The following is a 19,976-nucleotide window of genomic DNA, read 5'->3' on the forward strand; positions in this document are numbered from 1 at the left end:
AGACCAAGGGGATGTGACCAACTCATGGGGCTGTAGGGTCTCACGTGGTTGGGCCGGCTGGAACCGCTGACAGGTGGGGCAGTTGAGCACTGTGTTGGCGATGTCCTCATTGATGTCGTGCCAGTACACAGCCTCTCGGGCCCTCCGTCGGCACTTCTCCACGCCAAGATGGCCCTTGTGTAGCTGTTCCAAAACGAGCTGGCGCATGCTGTGCGGGATCACGATGTGGTCCAGCTTCAGGTGGACACCATCGGCTACTGCCAGATCGTCTCTGATATTGTAGAACTGCGGGCATTGGCCCTTGAGCCACCCGTCCGTCATGTGGCGCATGACACGCTGTAGTAGGGGGTCAGCCGCAGTCTCGCGGCGAATGTGGATAAGGCGTTCATCCGTGGCCGGCAGATTGGAGGCCGTGAAGGCCACATGGGCGTCAACCTGGCAGACGAACCCCTCTGGGTCACACGGGGTGTTGACTGCCCTGGACAGAGCGTCGACTCTGATCAGGTCCTTGCCTGAGCTGGAAATCGTACCGCCGGAGTTGAAGCGGAATGCACTGGAGGCGAGGGGTCCTATCATTCAGGTCTTTTTGTATAATGTTGACCAGCGGGCGATAGTCGGTCTCGACAGTGAATTGGGGGAGGCCGTACACGTAATCATGAAATTTGTCGACCCCAGTCAACAGGCCCAGGCATTCCTTTTCGATCTGCGCGTAGCGCTGTTCCGTGGGGGTCATGGCACGTGACGCAAATGCAATGGGGGCCCATGATGAGGCCTCATTGCGTTGCAGGAGCACCGCCCCAATGCCGGATTGGCTGGCATTCGTTGAAATTTTTGTTTCCTTCATGGGATCAAAAAATGCCAATACCGGGGCCGTGGTAAGCTTGGTCTTAAGCTCCTCCCATTCGTGCTTGTGGGCGGGAAGCCATTGGAAGTCTGTCGTCTTCCTGACCAGGTTCCGGAGAGCTGTGGTCTGGGAGGTGAGGTTGGGGATGAACTTCCCCAGGAAGTTGACCATGCCCAAAAATCGGAGGACCGCCTTCTTATCCGCTGGCTTCTGCATGGCTGTGATGGCTGCCACCTTGTCCGCATCCGGCCGCACACCCAACCGGGAGATGTGGTCCTCTAGGAACTTGAGTTCCATCTGGCCGAAGGAACATTTGGATCTGTTGAGGTGAAGGTTTTGGTCCCGTATTTGTTTGAAAACACGCTGGAGGCGACTGATATGCTCCTGCGGGGTGGTGGACCAAATGATGATGTCGTCAACATAGACACGCACACCCTCAATGCCCTCCATCATTTGCTCCATGATCCGGTGGAATACTTCTGATGCCGAAATAATCCCAAACGGCATCCTGTTGTAGCAATATCTGCCAAACGGGGTATTAAAGGTACATAGCTTTCTGCTGGACCTGTCTACTTGAATTTGCCAGATCCTTTCGAGGCGTCAAGTTTGGTGAAGATGTTGGCCCGAGCCATCTCGCACGTGATCTCCTTGCGCTTGGGGATAGGGTAATGCTCCCTCATTATGTTGCGATTAAGATCCTTTGGGTCAATGCAGATCCGGAGCTCGCCGGAAGGCTTCTTTACGTACACCATGGAACTGACCCAGTCGGTTGGTTCCGTCACTCTGGAAAGCACTCCTTGGTCCTGGAGGTCCTGCAGCTGCTGCTTGAGGCGGTCCTTGAGGGATGCTGGGACTCTGCGAGGTGCATGAACCACAGGCGTCTTGTTTGAGCAGGATTTTGTAAGTGTATGGAAGCGTGCCCATGCCTTCGAAAACGTCGCGGTGCTGGTCGATGATGGCATTGAGTTGCGCCCTGAAGTCCACATTCTGGAAGGCCGACGTGTCCTCTGGAGAGAGAGAGTGTACTCGTTGAACGAGGTTTAGGAGTTTGCACGCCTGTGCGCCGAGCAGAGAGTCCTTCGAGGAGCCCACGATCTCGAAGGGAAGGATGGCTTTTCGCGAATTGTGCGTCACTTAGAGTTGGCATGAACCGGTAGCAGGAATAACGTTGTCATTGTAGTCCACTAGTTGGCAGGTTGACGGAAGAATGATTGGTTTAACCCCAAGGGTCTGAAAGGCTGACCACGCTAGGAGATTAGCGGAAGCACCAGTGTCCAGGCGGAATCGTATCTGGGATCGGTTGACCTTCAGGGTGGCACACCACTCGTCGTCTGGATCAATGCTGTGCACCGACAGCGGCTCGTGATTTTGATTCGGGGACAGCCTGTTCTTTGTTATAACAGCGACTCGAAAAGGCTCCCTCGGGTCCTCGGTGTTACTGATCTGCGGGAAGTCGGAACGGACTCGGTGAACGTGGGTTGAATTGCCCGAACATTCCTGTGACGCTGGCTGAAGCGATGCGAATTGGCAGGCTGAGCTACTCAACAGCAGGCAGCATAGTGGCCAAGTCTGCCACATCGTAGGCATTGTCGCGATTTTGCAGGACATTGCTGCTTTAAATGGGCGGAGCCACAGTTGCCGCACGGCATGACGTCAGTACGCTCGTTGCGCCACCGTGCATGCGCGGTGCAATCCTGCATGGTGTGCGCCTGCGCATCACATTCCTCCACGTCACCGTCCCCTCGTTTGGTGCGTACAAGCACGGGAGGCCGCGAAAAGCGCGTGAAATGGCCGCCCTCATCCAGGCTGCAGCCTTGGAGGTGTTCAATTGTTTCGACCCGTTCCGCCTCGTGGGGTCCTTGCCGCGACGTTTCAGCCGCCTGTATGTGGGAGTACCGGCTGGTGGCATTTTCATGCAGGACATAGGTCTCGATGGCAGTCGCAAGGGTGAACTCGCAAGGGTGAGTTGCTTAATTTTGAGGAGCTGCTGATGCAGGGGCTCCGACAGAACACCAAATACGATCTGGTCGCGTATCATGGAGTCGGAGGTGGGCCCGTAGCTGCAGGACTGCGGAAGGATGCGTAGGTGTGTTAAAAATGATTGGAAAGGCTCATCCTTACCCTGCAAGCGCTACTGGAACAGGTATCTTTCGAAGTTTTCATTGACCTCTATGCTGAAGTGTGTATCGAATTTGAGGAGAACCGTCTTGTACTTTGTCTTGTCCTCGCCGTCTGCGAATGTGAGGGAGCTGAAGATGTGGATGGCGTGTTGCCCGGCTGTGGAGAGGAGCAGAGCAATCTTCCTGGTGTCCGAGGCGTTCTCCCTGTCCGTGGCTTTGAGGAAGAGCTGGAAGCGCTGTTTAAAAATCTTCCAATTGACCCCGTGATTGCCGGCGATGCGGAGCGGCGGCAGCGGGTTGATGTTCTCCGTACTTCAGGATGCCAGAATGCTGATTAGTTGCAGGTGGGTCTCAGAAGTGCTAGTATGCAACCACTCCTTGTACCATGATGTGTTGGGTGTTCTGGATCACAAAGAGGTCACCAACACTGGAAGTGGTGCAACTCTATTTTATTATAAGGTTAACTATATTAACATACTTGAACTGTGGGTAAATGTAATAGCAGCTTTAACTGTTGACCCTTGCCTAGTCCAAACCAGGTGATGCACTCAGCACATGGTGAATGTCTGTGTTGCAGGCTGTGAACTGTGCTCCGAGCTGGCTGCTACTAGAATGAGCGGGAACTCTGATGCCACCTGTCTTTATAGTGCGTGTGCTCTCACTGGTGATTGGCTGCGGTGTTGTGTATGCTGATTGGTCCCACTGCATGTCCATCAGTGTGTGTGTGTCTGCACCATAATATACTGGTGTATATTATGACAGCAAGGGCTTCAGAATTGTTTAGAAAACATAGCTATGGTGGGGGAGCAGGGGTAGTTTTTGAATTTGATAGGTTAAGATGGTCTTAATTGCCTTGATTGTTGGTTAACACCTGATGAATGAAGAGCTGGAGGTTTCTGCAGCCTTAATGATTCAGCCATTGTGCATTCCTGTCCTTTTGAAACTGCTGAAAGGATGCAGCCTATGCTGCATGGCTCAGGTGTTCATAATGCTGAACCACTGAACTAAAGTAAACCCTCCATCATACTGCTGATCATACCATGGATCTTTGAGAAAGAACTGGAATTGTAGGAAACACGATCATCCATGGATAAATGACCTGTTCATTAGCTCTTGAAGCCACAAACCTTTGGACTGAGAGCGAGAGTGCTGCCCCTGGAGCCTTGACAGCACATCTCTTCCTATTCTGTACCCCAAACATCAAGCTATCTTGTCCCTTTTTATTGAGGCTGCAGAGCTGTTGTGTGTTCCGGAGCTGCAGGTTTAACTTAGTCAGTTTGGGATAAGCAAGTTGAGCAGACTCAAAATCTATATCCGAACAATTACACTCGGTAAGATAAAGTTGCCATAAAGGTGACCATAGGCTGCTTTCCCCTTTAACCTGAGGACCACCACACCTCAGGTGAGGGGCAAGGTTGAGAAGGTGAGCCTTCATGAATAACTTCAGCATGTACCGGAATTGATTCCACACTGTTGGTCTCGCTCTGCATCACAAATCAGCTGTCCAGCCATTGAACCATTACCCTCCAGTCAATTGAAGGTCCGATTGTACGTCTGGAATGTGTTTGTTTCTGTGTATGTGTGTCTTCGGTGTGTCCCTGGGGGTTTCATCACATGACCACATCAACGGCCCCATCTCACACTTCTATTGGTCCATCTTCTGGGTGCCCTGTCTCCCCACAGCCAATTGAAGGCCAACAAACTCTTTGGGCAGAATTTTATTTGACAAGTGGAAGTTGGGTTCACAGGGAGGCAGAGGAGCTAAAGTTCCAAAGAAAATGCCGCCGGGTTGAGAACCCAAAATATTCCTGCCCACTTCAAGCTTTAGTATGTGTGTGTTTTGTACTCTTTTGGGTTGAACCAATTAAAGATATATCACAGAATCACAGAATCCCGACAGTGCAGAAGGAGGCCATTCTGCTCATCGAGTCTGCACCAACCCTTTGAACGACCACACTACATAGGCCCAATCCCCCGTCCTCTTCCTGAAACCCCACCCGAAGGGGAAATTTATCATGACCAATCCACCTAACTTGCACAACTTTGGACTTTGGGAGCACCCAGAGGAAACCCACGCAGACATGGGGAGAATGTGCAAACTCTACATAGGCAGTCATCCGACGTCGGAATCGAAGCCGGGTCCCTGGTGCTGGGAGGCAGCAGTGGTAACTACTGTGCCACCCTCTGTTTTGCACTATTTTGGTTGAAGCAATTAATGATATTTTGTCGGTGAGCAGGACACTGATGAGAAGCTGTCAGGTCAATATTTCAATAGGCATTCGATTGTCAATTTATCCCAGAATTCTGGCTTTAAGCAGCCAATTCATGGGTTTCCAAAATGCTACTCATCAGGGTCAACAAGGCACAAACATCCTAAAGAGTCAATAATCAATGAAACTGACAGGCTGGAAAAACCTTGAAATAGAGTGAGACTGGGCAGCTACTGCCTTGTGATAGGAAACATTTGTGCTCACAGCACTTGTTCAGCGAGCCTGATTTTACTGTTTTAAAGGTGGTTTCCAACTTTTTGGAAGTCAGTTCACCTGTCTTGGGGCTTCCCTCACATTAATCTGCAATTCCCACTGCCAGCCTTCACTGTAGCATGGGAGCAGTATCTACAGGGCTACTGTGGACCCGTGATGAGGACCAATAACAGCACCACTAACATCACCAGCAGAAGCACTTGCTGCGTTTTCCTTGGCCACATACCACTCCCCAGAACAGGATTGGGTAAAGAGGTTCATTTGGAAGGAGGCAAAGTCCACAACCCAAGATCAGTTTTCTCGGAGCACCTGAGCCTCAATTTTCATGATAAGTCACTCCTGACACATATAGTCCCAGAGAGCAAAACCTCCTTTAGTGAGGACCCCGTGGGCATGTATTGCCTGGAGCTATCAAGGTGCCAGTCACTGGGGGGCTACGCAAGTTCTGTGTTTCTCCCTGGAGTTCTGCACTCTCCTGAAAGAAGAGCAAGTTAAGTGTGTGCAGAGGATGGAACCACATTTTTGGGGAGTCACTGTGAGGCATATGTGTGAGATGGCAATGAGCAGAGTATGAGGGAGTGTTTCCTTTTAGATGTAAATATGAGGAGGTGCCGAGAGAGATGTGAGTGAATGGAACTCGAGGCTGTGTTGATCGGAGTGCAGGAGAATGCTGGGATGGTCAAGAGTTTGGGATTGGCACTTGAAAATAGGATAACACCCATTTTTCCTGCCCTTATTAGTTAATTATTTGGGCACTGTCTCTAGCCACCATGCTCCTGCTTTCTACCACCACTTCCATCCATGCTTGGTTTGGGGGGCTATCCTCTTCCTCTTGTCTGCAAGAATCAGCACTCCCTCAGATCCCTCAGTACGACTTCCAGGAAAGAGTCTGGGGCCTGGAAAGCAGTTTTCACAGTTTTCTCCTCTCCATTTATGTGGTTGCTAATGTCTAAGGAAATTTGTAGAATGCAGCCACACTACCCCCTGCTGGGATCCCTGATTTTCCCCTTTCACAGAGTGTGTATGGATGGTCGTCACCTGCCCTCAGTGATTGGTCTGGAAACCTGGATGTTAATGCTGAGTTAAACAGAAGCAGCAAAATCCCATCAAGCTTCCTTCAACAGCATCTTCTGAACCTGTGACCTCTACCACCAAGAAGAACAAGGGCAACAGATGCATAGTGTCACCACCACCTGGAAGCTCCTCTCCAAGCCACTTGCCATCCTGACTTGGAAATATATCATCATTCCTTCACTGTGGCTGGGCCAAAATCCTGGAACTCCCTCCCTAACAGCGCTGCGGGTATACCTACATCACACAGCAGCCGTTCATGAAGGTGGCTCTGCCACTTTCTCAGGGACAATAAGGGATGGGTAATAAATGCCCATGTCTAAGAAAAGATAATTTAAAAAAGAAAATGACCTATGTGAAGGTCTTTTACAGTAAAATTCTGCACTGTTACCCAATTGGATTAAACGTGACGCTTAGTAAAGCAAACCTTTTTATAACTATCAATATTTTTCTAATGAATAGAAACGTTCAAGGGTTTTTATAAATTGTTAAATGCCGTCAGTTCTATTTTTATCTCCTGAAAAAATTAATCCTTAATTCCTGGAGACTGGTGGTTTCGCCACCCCCCCCCCCCCCCCCCCCAAAAAAAAAGTGCCTGTTTGTTAATGGATCCCAGCAGTTGTAAGAATGGTTAAGGTGGGGTGGAGCTGATGTGATCCCATCACGTCGTATCACGGTGAAACACATCAGCCAGACTGTGCGGGAGCCTCCACAGCAACAAGGTGGAGGAGGCGCGACTTGAGCAATCGTGCCCTGGACCAGAATCACAACCCCAGATGGAGTCCCTGAACCCTCTTGCCATGATTGACGACGATGCGCAAAGTGGGTTAAAACTCTTCGCTTTGCATTGAGAGCTGCTGCACCCCACCACCCTCCCCCGGTCTGACGTCGTGAGAGAGAGAGAGCTCAGCATCTCTTCGGGATATGAATGGAGAATGGCGGATGCAGAGTCCATGAACTCCCCGGCTGCCTCTCCCTTTCTGGGGCTGCACATCACCTCATCTCCCAATTTCAGGTAAAGCGGAGACACCGTCAGTGGGGGAGGGGGCTACATGTACAATCTGCCATCCGGCGATATTTATTAAATCTCCGATGTAAAAGGTTGAGGAGCAATGCAGGGAAGAGTGAAGGGAAATATTAAAGCATTGGGGAACAGAAGAGATGCTGAAACAGGCATGTTTGCTCACAGCAGACACCCGCCTTCCCGTTTTCTAATTGGTGCATCAATAACACTGGCAATTGGGGTTTAATTTGACTTAATTGCACATTTTGTTCATAATGTGTGTGGGGGGAATTTATGTTTTGAGAATCTCTGTTGAAAGTGCCAGCGATTATTTCAGGGCGTGGACAGCTCCCAGTCAGAATGAACCGGGAAGGAAAGCCGGGAGGAGGGAGCTTTTATTTTAAAACGTTTGATTGATTTCCAAAAGAAATTGAAACGTCTTCGGAAATTGCAACTTTAAAAAAAAAAATCGAACATTATTTTGTTCAGCTGGCCTTCTCTTGTTTGGCTTCTGAAGGTAAACTGGAATTGTGACGGTCAGGTTATATCTGGGGCTGATGAGTTAGTTGCATATATCCCTCTCTTCATTAAAACAGGCAAAAAAAAATTGTGGTTTAACTCTGTGGGAGGGAGGGGCAGCCCGGAAACGAGCTGTCCAATTGTGTGTTATTGTGAATTAAAGCCTATACATGGTGGTGAGGATGCTTGGCTCTGGGAAGATTGTGGATTCGGGTCCCATTCCAAGGAGTTCAGTAAATAATTCTAGGTTAAGGCGGTGCAGTCTTCTGGATGGGACGTCAAACCAAGGACACATCTGCCCCCTCAAATGGACATTAAATATCCTGTGGCACTCTAGTGAAAAGTTGGGCAGTTCTCACATTAGCACACCTGATATCTAGGGCCCAGTTAACACAATTTAAATATGGTTATTAGTGTATTGCTGTTTGTGTGAGCTTGCTGTGCATAAATTGGTTACCCGGTTTCAAAAATTACAGCTGTCAAGTGTTCTGAGGTGTCTTTGGGTCATGAGTGGAGCTACATGAATGCAGATCTACCATTATTAAATCAGCTGCTGTGTAGTGTCTGAATTCCCCTCTCAATATAGGATTTTCCTGGGCATTTTATGGAGAAATCACTTCCCGCTAGTCTATCTCTTCAGGATTTGAGTCTGTTGGTTCATGGAGGCACAAATCAGTTGTATTTTTAAAATATTATTTGGGACTAAGGGATTTTCTTCCCAGATTTTTAAACTGGTGGGATGGATTCCATTATTGTGGGCCACTGGTTTCAGGGTTTTCTTTTCTTCAAAAATTAGAAAATGGAGGGGTGACCTAATGGAGGTCTTTAAAATGATGTTGGCTTTCAATAAGGTAGATGTAAATAAAATGTTTCCATTTTACAGGAGAGGCCAAAAGTAGAGGGCATGTTAGTTGCTGATAATCCCAGTAAGGAATTCAGGGGAAATTTCTTTGCTTCAAGTGGTGAGAATGTGAAAATCATTATTCACTTTGAATACTCAATGGCGTAATGTAGATGTGTCATCAAGTATCATCCTAAATACACGAGAGATAAAGGAATAGAAGAATATGCTGATTGGGGGTGGGGGAGGTGTTAAATGAAGTAAGTTGGAAGGAGTTCTTGTGAGGCATAAACAACAGCCTAGAACTGATGGCTCAAATGGCCTGTATCACACGTTACTTTCCATGTAAAATTGCATAGATGCCCCCCAGCTTTAAAACACTCATCACTACGTCCCTCCAATTCTGGCCTGTTATGCATCATTGATCTTGATCAACTCTGCTATTGTTGGCGGTCCCTTCGATTGTTCAGGTCCTAAGCTCTCGAATTCCCTCTCAAAACCTGTTACCCCTCACTTCCACAGGTGCTGCTTGTTTGATCAAACCTATGGCCATCTGTCAGTATATCTCCCCAATGGCTTGGTGTCAATTTTCCTGTGAAGGGATTTCTGATTGTGTTTTGGGCTTTCATTTTGTGATTCCCGGTAATGTTCGATGAAACCAGAAATCGGTGTCCAGGATCATCAGTAACAATAATTTAAGGCTGTTATTTTAAGGGTTAAGAGTCTGCCTGGTTGGTGTGGAACATTTCACATCTGGACCAGGTCCCGTAAGGATGACAGATTTCCTTCACTGTGGCCTATCTGACTCCAACCCCACACAAATATGGTTAACACTTATTGCAAGGTATAATGCCACTAAATTATTTGAAAAACCTTCACCTTCTCGTGGGTAACCAGGGATAGGCAGGCAATGCCTGCACTGTCAGTACAACAATGACTGACTGGCATTTATGTAAAATATACGTGATATCAAGAAGCAGCTGAAGGCATTGGACACTGCAATGGCTTTGATAGTGGGACCTGGCAATCCTAAACACTAATAGCCCCCTCACTTCTCACTCTTTCTTTAGTTATCTGTTCAGTTTTCCCATCGATCTTTCCACACTTAAAAATAAATATGTTGGACCAGTTCCTGATGCATCAAATGGACCCAGGAAGTGACTCCTTTATCCAAAGACTAAAACTCAAGGTGTCATGAGAAATCATTATTGTTACCTGGATGAGGCAGCCATTGCCTCTACAAGCAGCACGTCAGGCCGGAGAAGCAGAACGTGAGTTCCCACCAGCCCACCTTTCCAGCAAATTCTCCTCTGCTAAGGAGGGGTAGCTAGAAGTGGCTGCTGGGAGTGCTGCAGAGTTGGGAGGAATGCTATGCCTCTGTATTAGTTTCAGAAAGAATAGTTAAGCTAACCCTTTCAGTGATCAGGCTGCATTCACATTGGAAAGCGGGAGTATGGCCCAGGGCAGCTCACCTTGAACGAGGGGTTCTGAAAACGGGCAATAGGGTCCTCATTGTCATACGGACAGAAACTAACACCCGTTTTACTCAGGCACCCCAGATTCCTATAAAAGTGGGGTGATAAAACCTCTCATCAGATCTTCTGGCATCCTTGGACAGGACATTGGGCCCCTGCCCCATTCTCACCAATAGAATGTTGTGAACAAGGGCCAATTCCCTACCTCTGTCTCTGTACCCCGGCTGTTCATGAGACAGTTACATCAGCCTCTTGTGTAAAGCAGTTCAATATACACCTTCCTTTTCCAGTGTTTGAACCACTGCCCCTAACCTTACTCGAGTTCATAGCAATCTCCAGACATATTAACAAGATTACATTTCTCCTCTCGCCACAAAGATCTTGAATACAGGAATATTATCACTGCCTACCCTGCCCCTTCCTCACCGAGCCTTCTATCCAACGTAAACAATTTTCACCCCCGCTTCATAGAATTTACAGTGCAGAAGGAGGCCATTTGGCCCATCGAGTCTGCGCTGGCCCTCGGAAAGAGCATCCCACTCAAGCCCATAACTCCTCCAGTATCCCCAATTAACCTTTTTGGACACTAAGGGCTACTTAGCATAGCCAATCCACCTAACCCGCACATCTTTGGACATTGGAAACTGGAGCACCCGGAGGAAACCCACGCACACATGGGGAGAACGTGCAGACTCCGCACAGACAGTGACCCAACCGGCAACTGAACCTGGGACCCTGGAGCTGTGAAGCAACTGTGCTGACCATATGCTACCATGCTATGCCCTTCATAGCTTTGATGCTTTAAGCTGGGGATCACCTGGGTTGCTGTAATCACTGCCCTTGCTGTAACAGGCAATGGGAATTGTAGATCGTATTGCAGACGTGGCTGTACTAGCATTTTGTACAGATTCATTATGACCGTGTGAGATTGAAAATTTATAAAGCATCTTATAGAACTGTAAGTATAACTGATGCCAGTTGTTTGTATTTTTTTTTATTTGAGTTGGGATTTATACACTTCAAATAAAACCTGCATTTAATATTCATAAGTGATATTCTGACAAAATGATAAGGATTGTCACTTTTGCCTGCAGGTGATATTGAAATGGAAGTATTAATGTTTGAAATTCCGGATGTCGAAATATGTGGCTAATTATTTGAAGAGCTACAGGACTTAGTGGGATTAAAATTCTCATGTCCTCACTACACGATGCATGATAGGTCAATCATGCCAAGTTTTATTTGGATATTTTAAGTTTTTACTGGTTCAGTGAAATCAATTATTTTACTCGGATTTAACAATTTGTAAAAGACTGTCCGAATCAATAGCTAGGTGTCAGATAGTTTATTAGCCAGCGTATTCACTTTTGAGTCAGTAGATTATGGATCCAAGTCTCTCTCTGGAACCTTGAGCATATAACCTAGGCTGTCACTCCCAGGACAGTGCCAATCAGAGGTGTTGTTCTTCAGATGAGATGTTACACTGTTGACCATCGAATACTTTGCCACTGTGTGCAGTTGTTAGCCCATAGACCTATACGCCAACATCCAGAGTAATATATCAGCTCTTAAATTATCGAATTTCCAATGACCATTTGGGTGTTTCATTGGATCTCCATCAGTCAGGCCGTGTCCGTATTGGCTCTGTGTGGGTAGCGCACTCGCACATAATGCAGGCTGACACTCCAGTGCAGTCCAAGCCTTTCAACCTCTATATGGTTTGCGAAGTGTGCTGGTCCAAGGCTGCTCCTCCTCTTGGCTTAAGTAACTTAAGGAAACAATCTTCCCTGTTTCCTTCTTCAAAGGCCTCCAGCAGTCCCTTTTTAAGTATCTAAAATATTTGAGGTAGGTGATGCATTGCAGCAACTTGCCAAGCCTCCTTCAATAGCTCCTTCTAAACCCACAACCTCTACCACCTACAAGGCCAAGGGCAACAGATGCATGGCGACCGTTCCCTTCCAAGCCACATGCCATCTTGACCTGGAACCATCCTTCACTGTCACTAGGCCAAAATCCTGGAACTCGCTCCCTAACACCACAGGGACTGCAGCAGCTCACCGCCACCTTTTCGATGAAAATTAGGGGTGGGCAATGTAAGCAGATTTTGTCAGTGGTGCCCATATGCTAGGAGCGAATAATTCTTGCATCTAGAGATCAATTACTGGATAGTGCTGGGAAAATGGCACCGGGGTCGAAGATCAGCCATGATCTAGTTGAATGGCGGTGCAGGCTTGAGGGCAGAATGGCCTCCTCCTCCTTCCTGCGTTTCTACACCTGGGGATTGAGGGAGATCTTCAGAGATATGAGTCATAAATTTAACCTAGGGGCAGGGAGATAGAGTGAGGCTTCGGCTACGTTACCTCAGACGTCACTTAAATGTGGCCATGATGATGTTGACTGCCCCTGTCCCACAAGAGAATGCTGGGGAAAAGTAAATCAAATTTGCTCGGAAAGCATCGATCTCTGCTGCCACTAGGTTTCAAAGGTGATAGTAGTGTACAGTGTAATTCTTTGTCAAAATTGTGTTAGTGCCCATATTACATCGTCACACACTAACTTAACAATGATATGTCTGTATTTCCTGTGACGTACATTGGTGGTGTTAAAACAGCTGCGTGTGCAATATTTTGCATACACGCTGGACCATTCCCACCATGTGAACCACACCCTTGCCCTCCTGCCATTTTAACCACATGCCCACATTATTCCCACCATTTTAGCCCCATTCTCGCTTGAGAGAGATTAACATCAGGCTAACAGCATTGCAGAGCACTTGAGTTTATTGGTTCTGTTTTTTCTGGTGCCAGATCAGTATTGGCCACTTATGTGGGGTAGGGTACTCGGTATTTTAACTAATTTATGTAACATTTTCCCAGCACTACAGAATGATTCATCCACATAGTCAATAAGGGAGCAAAACTAATGTCAACTCTTCTTTTATTATTCCATAGAATTCCTACAGTGCAGAGGGAGGCCATTCGCCCATACACTGACCGAAAGAGCACCCTATCTAGGCCACTCCCCCATCCTATCACTATAACCTCATTAACCCATCTAACCTGCACATCTTTGGGCTGTGGGAGGAAACCGGAGCACCCGGAGAAACCCACGCAGACATGGGGAGAAAGTACAGACTCCGCACAGACAATCGCCCAAGGTTGGAATTGAACCCGGGTTCCGATCATGTTGCTGTTCCTGTGGACATAACTGGCAAGGCTAGTTTTTATTGCCCATCCCTACTTGCCCTTAATGTCCTTGTGGCAAGTTCCGAGCTCCACTATTTCAACAAAGGCATTAACTTATTTTATTTTATAAATGGCTTAATGCCTCTATGAAAACATTATAAAGAGGGGATAAAAGAATAGTTGCTGGTAGAACATATTGACTGAATCTTCCATCCCAAGGAGAGGATAAAAACAGTGGGAGTGTGAAGTAGCAGAGCCTGCTCACAGAGATGCTAATTGCAGAGTGTTAAGAAACAAAGACCATTATTATTGTTCAGACCCTCTGGAGATGGATTGAGCTGGCACTGCACTATTCCGAACACAGACCTAAAGAGAAAATGGTTAAAGGGACAGGTCTTTGCAAAAAGAGAACCCAGAGGGAGGAAAAGTGACACAGGGATTTACCTCCAGGGGCAGGACAATATAACAGGAGGTGTCCGAAGAAATCCATATTCCCATGAAGATGTCGAGAAGGGGCAAACATTTGCCTTCAACAAGAGGTCATCTCTATTCATTAAATGACAAATCTGTCACTGAAGCAATTCTCTTCAAAGGGACAGCTTCAATCATGACTATCTGCTGTCATGTTTCTATCATTGCTGTGTTTTCAATGGGGTATACAATAGAGCACAAAAGGAGCCCATTCTGCCTGTGTCAAAACTTTGAAAGAATCATCCAATTGGTCCCCTACTCCCTTACTGTTCTTTCCCAAAAGCCCTACATGTATTTTTCCATTTTGTATTGTCTAATGACACTCGTGGTCACTTACCATTATTCACAGTCGTGACTCCTGCCCACCACCCCAGACACAAGATGGCGCAGTCTGCATTTACACTACAATCGCAGTGTCAGCGTGTGAAGTGGTTTCACTTCACTTCAAAGCAACAGTTGCAATAGTAATTCTGCATCAACTGAAAAAGAAAGAGCTTGCATTTATATAGCATCTTTCACCATCTTGGAGCTTCCCAAAGCACATAGATACATAGAAGATAGGAGCAGGAGGAGGCCTTTTCGCCCTTCGAACCTGCTCCGCCATTCATCACGATCATGGCTGATCATCCAACTCAATAGCCCTAATCCTGCTTTCTCCCCATAACCTTTGATCCCATTCTTTCCAAGTGCTTTATCTAGCCACCTCTTGAATATATTCAATGATTTAACATCAACTACTTCCTGTGGTAATGAATTCCACAGGTCCACCACTCTTTGGGTGAAGAAATATCTCCTTAACTGTCTGAAATGGTTTACCCTGAATCCTCAGACTGTGACCCCTGGTTCTGGATTGGATTGGATTGGATTTGTTTATTGTCACGTGTACTGAGAGAGAGTGAAAAGTATTTTTCTGCGAGCAGCTCTACAGATTAAGTACATGGGAAGAAAAGGGAATAAAAGAAAATACATAATAGGGCAACACAAAGTATACAATGTAACTACATAAGCACCGGCATTGGATGAGGCATACAGGGTGTAGTGTTAATGAGGTCAGTCCATAAGAGGGTCATTTAGGAGTCTGGTGACAGTGGGAAAGAAGCTGTTTTTGAGTCTGTTCGTGCGTGTTCTCAGACTCCTGTATCTCCTGCCCGATGGAAGAAGTTGGAAGAGCGAGTAAGCTGGGTGGGAGGGGTTTTTGATTATGCTGCCCGCTTTCCCCAGGCAGCGGGAGGTGTAGATGGAGTCAATGGATGGGAGGGAGGTTTGTGTGATGGACTGGGCGGTGTTCATGACTCTCTGAAGTTTCTTGCGGTCCTGGGCCGAACAGGTGCCATACCAGGCTGTGATGCAGCCAGATGGATGCTTTCTATGGTGCATCTGTAAAAGTTGGTAAGAGTTAATGTGGACATGCCAAATTTCCTTAGTTTCCTGAGGAAGTATAGACGCTGTTGTGCTTTCTTGGTGGTAGTGTCGTCGTGGGTGGACCAGGACAGATTTTTGGAGTTGTGCCCCCCTAGGAATTTGAAACTGCTAACCATCTCCACCTCAGCCTGACAGGAGTGTGGACAGTATTTTGCTTCCTGAAGTCAATGAGCAGCTCTTTAGTTTTGCTGGCATTGAGGGAGAGATTGTTGTCGCTGCACCACTCCACTAGGTTCTCTATCTTCCCACCTGTATTCTGACTCGTCGTTATTCGAGATCAGGCCCACTATGGTCGTATCGTCAGCAAACCTGTAGATGGAGTTGGAACCAAGTTTTGCCACGCAGTCGTGTGTGTACATGGAGTAGAGTAGGGGGCTAAGTACACAGGCTTGTGGGACTCCGGTATTGAGTACTAGTGTGGAGGAGGTGTTGTTGTTCATTCTTGCTGATTGTGGTCTGTTGGTCAGAAAATCGAGGATCCAGTTGCAGAGTGAGGAGCCAAGTCCTAGGTTTTGGAGCTTTGATATGAGCTTGGCTGGGATTATGGTGTTGAAAGCGGAGCTGTAGTCAATAAATAGGAGTCTGATGTAGGAGTCCTTGTTGTCGAGATGCTCTCGGGATAAGTGTAGGGCCAGGGAAATGGCGTCTGCTGTGGACTGGTTGCGACAGTATGCGAATTGCAGTGGATCAAGGCGTCCTGGGAGTATGGAGGTGATGTGCTTCATGATCAACCTTTCGAAGCACTTCATTATGACTGAAGTCAGGGCCACCGGACGGTAGTCATTGAGGCACGTTGCCTGGTTCTTCTTTGGCACCGATATGATGGTGGTCTTGAAGCAGGTGGGGACCTCGGAGTGGAGTAGGGACAGGATAAAGATGTCCGCGAACACCTCTATCAACTGGTCCGCGCAGGTTCTGAGTGCACGACCACGGATCCTGTCCGGGCCCGCCGCCTTCCGAGGGTTCACTTTCAGGAAGGCCAATCTGACTTCGGAAGCTGTGATAGTGGGTATGGGTGTATTGTGGGCTGCTGGGGCACTCGACAGCGGATTGTTGATTACCTGCTCGAACCGAGCATAGAATGCATTGAGTTCATTGGGGCGGGGTCCGCTGCTGCAGGAGATACTGCTCGGCTTCGCTTTGTAGCCCGCTATGTTGATTAGTCCTTGCCGCAACCGCCGAGAGTCTGTCTGTGACTCTAGCTTGGTTTGATATTCTCTCTTGGCATCTCGGATGCCACCCATCATTGGTCACACACCCAACATTGATAACATCTAATCTGTCTAGTCCCATTAGAATTTTATAAGTCTCAATGAGATCCCCCCTCATTCTTCTGAACTCCAGTGAGAACAATCCCAACCTAGTCAATCTCTCCTCATATGATAGTCCCACCATCCCTGGAATCAGTCTGGTAAACCTTCGCTGCACTCCCTCGAGAACACCTCTGAGGAAGGATGTTCTTGCTCTCGAGGGACTGCAGCGAAGGTTTATCAGACTGATTCCAGGGATTGCAGGACTGTCATAGATTGACGAGGTTGGGCTAGTCAATGCCATTGCTCTAATGTAGGAAATGTGGCAGTGAGCTGTGCACGCAAGCTTCCACAAAGTTATGAAATTAAATGAAAATGGCTGGTACGGGAATTAAACTGTGCTGCTGGCCTGCCTTGGTCTGCTTTCAAAGCCAGTGATTTAGCCCTGTGCTAAACCAGCGCCTTCTAGATAATGACCTGATGATGTGTTTTTTTGTGGAGTTGATTGGGGGATATATATTGACCCAGGATAGCCCTGCACTTCTTCAAACTCGTTCTGTGGGATCTTTCACATCCATCTCAGAGCATCAGTTAACTGTCTCCTCTGGAAGATGGAGTGTCAGTCATGGAAATGGTGCTCAAGTCTCTGGAGTAGGACTTGAACCCACAACCTTTGGAGCTAGAGTGCCACCAACTGGACCAGGGCAGCACCCATGGTGCCTAATTACCCCATTTGGTCAGGCTTGTGAATGAGTGACATTACAGCTTTATTAATTTCTGGGTTAAAAAGATTATATCGTAATTCGGGCTGAATTGACTTGGCATGCATTCCCTCAAGTTTAGTAGATTAAGGGGTGATATGATTGAGGAGTTCAACTCAATTTGAAAGAATTTGATGAGATAGATAAGAGAGAAACTATTTCCTGTAGTGGGGAGTCCAGAACAAGAGGGCAGAATCTTAATGTTAGAGTTAAACTATTCGGGGTGATGTCAATAAGCTTTCTTCTTCAAACAAAGGGCAGAGGGAATCTTCAACTCTCTCACAAAAGGCTGTTGAGGGTGATGATCAATTGAAAATTTTGAATCTGGGAATTTGGTCGATTTTTTTTTTTTTTTTTTTTTTTTTTTTTTTTTTTTTTTCTTTCTTTTTTTTTTGTTCGGCACAAGGATATTCCGGGATATGGGATTAAGATGCAGATCAGCCATGTTCTAATTCAGTGATATAACGGGTTGGAGGAGCTGAGTGAGCCATTTCAGTTCCGATGTTGTGGTGCAATGAGTGAGTGTCGGTGATCTTTTATTTTTCACTCGCAATTTTCACCAAATCCCATTTGCCCAACTGTCTCTTCTATTGTGAAATGAGTAATAACAGTTTCTTTTTTTGTTAAAATTAGTATGCCACTGAAATTCTAGGCTATCCTAGAGGGTTTCACGTGTTTTCCATCAGCTATGAAGGTGCAAAGAGGATCATAACAAAATTCCTTAGGCTTGTGCATCTAAATTCCCCATGCACTCTTCCAGTGCGTGAATTATGAGTTGGTGAAATTACTCCAATAGTGTAAATGGTACTGCCGTTGCTCTTGCACAAACATTGAACCAGATTCTCTTCCCCATTGGTTTAATGGAGGTGTTTATCTTGATTGATTGATTTATTATAACATGTACCGAAGTACAGTGAAAAGTATTTCCTGCGGCCCAGGGAATGTACACAGTACATACACAGGAGACATAAAGAATAATTGACAAAGTACATCAACAAATAAGTAATTGGTTACAGTGCGGAACAAGGGCCAAATAAAGCAAATACATGAGCAAGAGCAGCATAGGGTGTCGTGAATAGTGTCTTACAGGGAACAGATCAGTCCGAGGGAGATTCATTGTGGAGTCTAGTGGCTGTGGGGAAGAAGCTGTTCCTATGTCTGAATGTGCAAGTTGGGCAAGTCTTCAGACTTTCTGTACCTTCTTTCTGATGAAAGGGTCTAGAAGAGGGCAAAACCTGGGTGTGAGGGGTCTCTGACAATGCTGTCTGCCTTCTCGAGACAGTGGGAGGTGTAGGCAGAATCAATGGGAGGGTGGCAAGCTTGTATATGCGTTGGGCTAAGTTGACCACACTGCAGTTTCTTGCAATCTTGGGCCGAGCAGTTGCCATGCGAAGCTGTGATGCAGCCGGATAGGATGCTCTCTATGGCACATCTGTAGACGTTTGCGAGAGTCGATGCAGACATGCTGAATTTCTTTAGCTTCCGTAGGAAGTAGAGATGTTGTTGGGTTTTCTTGACTGTTGCATCAACGTGAGTGGATCAGGACAGACTGTTGGTGATGGTGATCCCCAGGAACTTAAAGCTATCAACCATCTCCACTTTGGAGCCATTTATGCAGATGTGTTGTCCTATGCTTCCTAGAGTTGATGGTCAGTAGTTTGGTTTTGCTGACATTTAGAGAGAGGTTGTTTTTGGAACACCATGTAATGAAGTGATCTATCTCCTTTCTGTAGTCTGACTCGTCATTCTTTGAGATATGACCCACCATGGTCATATCATCCGCAAACTTATAGTTTGAATTGGAGTTCATAGAATCATGGAATTTACAGTGCAGAAGGAGGCCATTCGGCCCATCGAGTCTCCACAGCCCTTGGAAAGAGCATCCTACTTAAGCCCATAGTTCCACCCTATCCCTGTAACCCAGTAGCCCCACCTAATCATTTTGGACACTTTTAAGGGCAATTTAGCATGATCAATTCACCTAACCTACACATCTGTGGACTATGCAAGGAAACTGGAGCACCCGGAGGAAACCCACACAGACACGGGAAGACACAGACAGTGACCCAAGCCGGGAATCGAACCTGGGACCCTGGAGCTGTGAAGCAACAGTGCTGACCACTGTGTTACCATGCCCGTAGTTGTGTGTGTATTAGGGGTACAGTAGAGGACTGAGCACACATCCTTGCGGGGCCCCGGTCTGGAGGACTATTGTGGAGGAAGTGCTGTTACCTATCCTGACAGATTGCGGTTTGTTGGTGAGGCGGTCAAGGATACAGCTGCACAGGGAGGGGTCAAGTCCAAGATTGCAGTGTTTGATCATTAGTCTTGTTGGGATAATGGTGTTGAAAGCGGAGCTGTAGTCTGTGAACAGTAGTCTGATGTATGTGTCCTTGTTGCTGAGGTGTTTGAGTGTTGATTGTAGGACCAGGGAGATAGCATCTGCTGTGGACCGGTTGCAGCAATAGGCAAACTTCAATGGATCGAGACAGTCTCGGAGGCTGGTGTTGATCCATCCCTTGACTTGCCGC

General features: G+C 47.0%; 1 protein-coding gene across 2 annotated transcripts in view; it reads left to right on the forward strand.

Moving 5' to 3' along the window:
• Positions 1 to 7,193: 7,193 nt before the first annotated feature.
• The window catches only part of mapk8ip1b (mitogen-activated protein kinase 8 interacting protein 1b), a 263,887-nt gene continuing 251,104 nt past the window's right edge, over positions 7,194 to 19,976 (forward strand). For both annotated transcript variants that reach the window (XM_072466230.1, XM_072466231.1), the window contains exon 1: positions 7,194 to 7,533. In XM_072466230.1, coding sequence (XP_072322331.1) covers positions 7,454 to 7,533 — 80 coding nt within the window. In that variant the 5' untranslated portion in view covers positions 7,194 to 7,453. The remainder of the gene's footprint in view (positions 7,534 to 19,976) is intronic.

This window comes from Scyliorhinus torazame, chromosome 10, assembly GCF_047496885.1.
Source record: "Scyliorhinus torazame isolate Kashiwa2021f chromosome 10, sScyTor2.1, whole genome shotgun sequence".
NCBI lineage: Eukaryota > Metazoa > Chordata > Chondrichthyes > Carcharhiniformes > Scyliorhinidae > Scyliorhinus > Scyliorhinus torazame.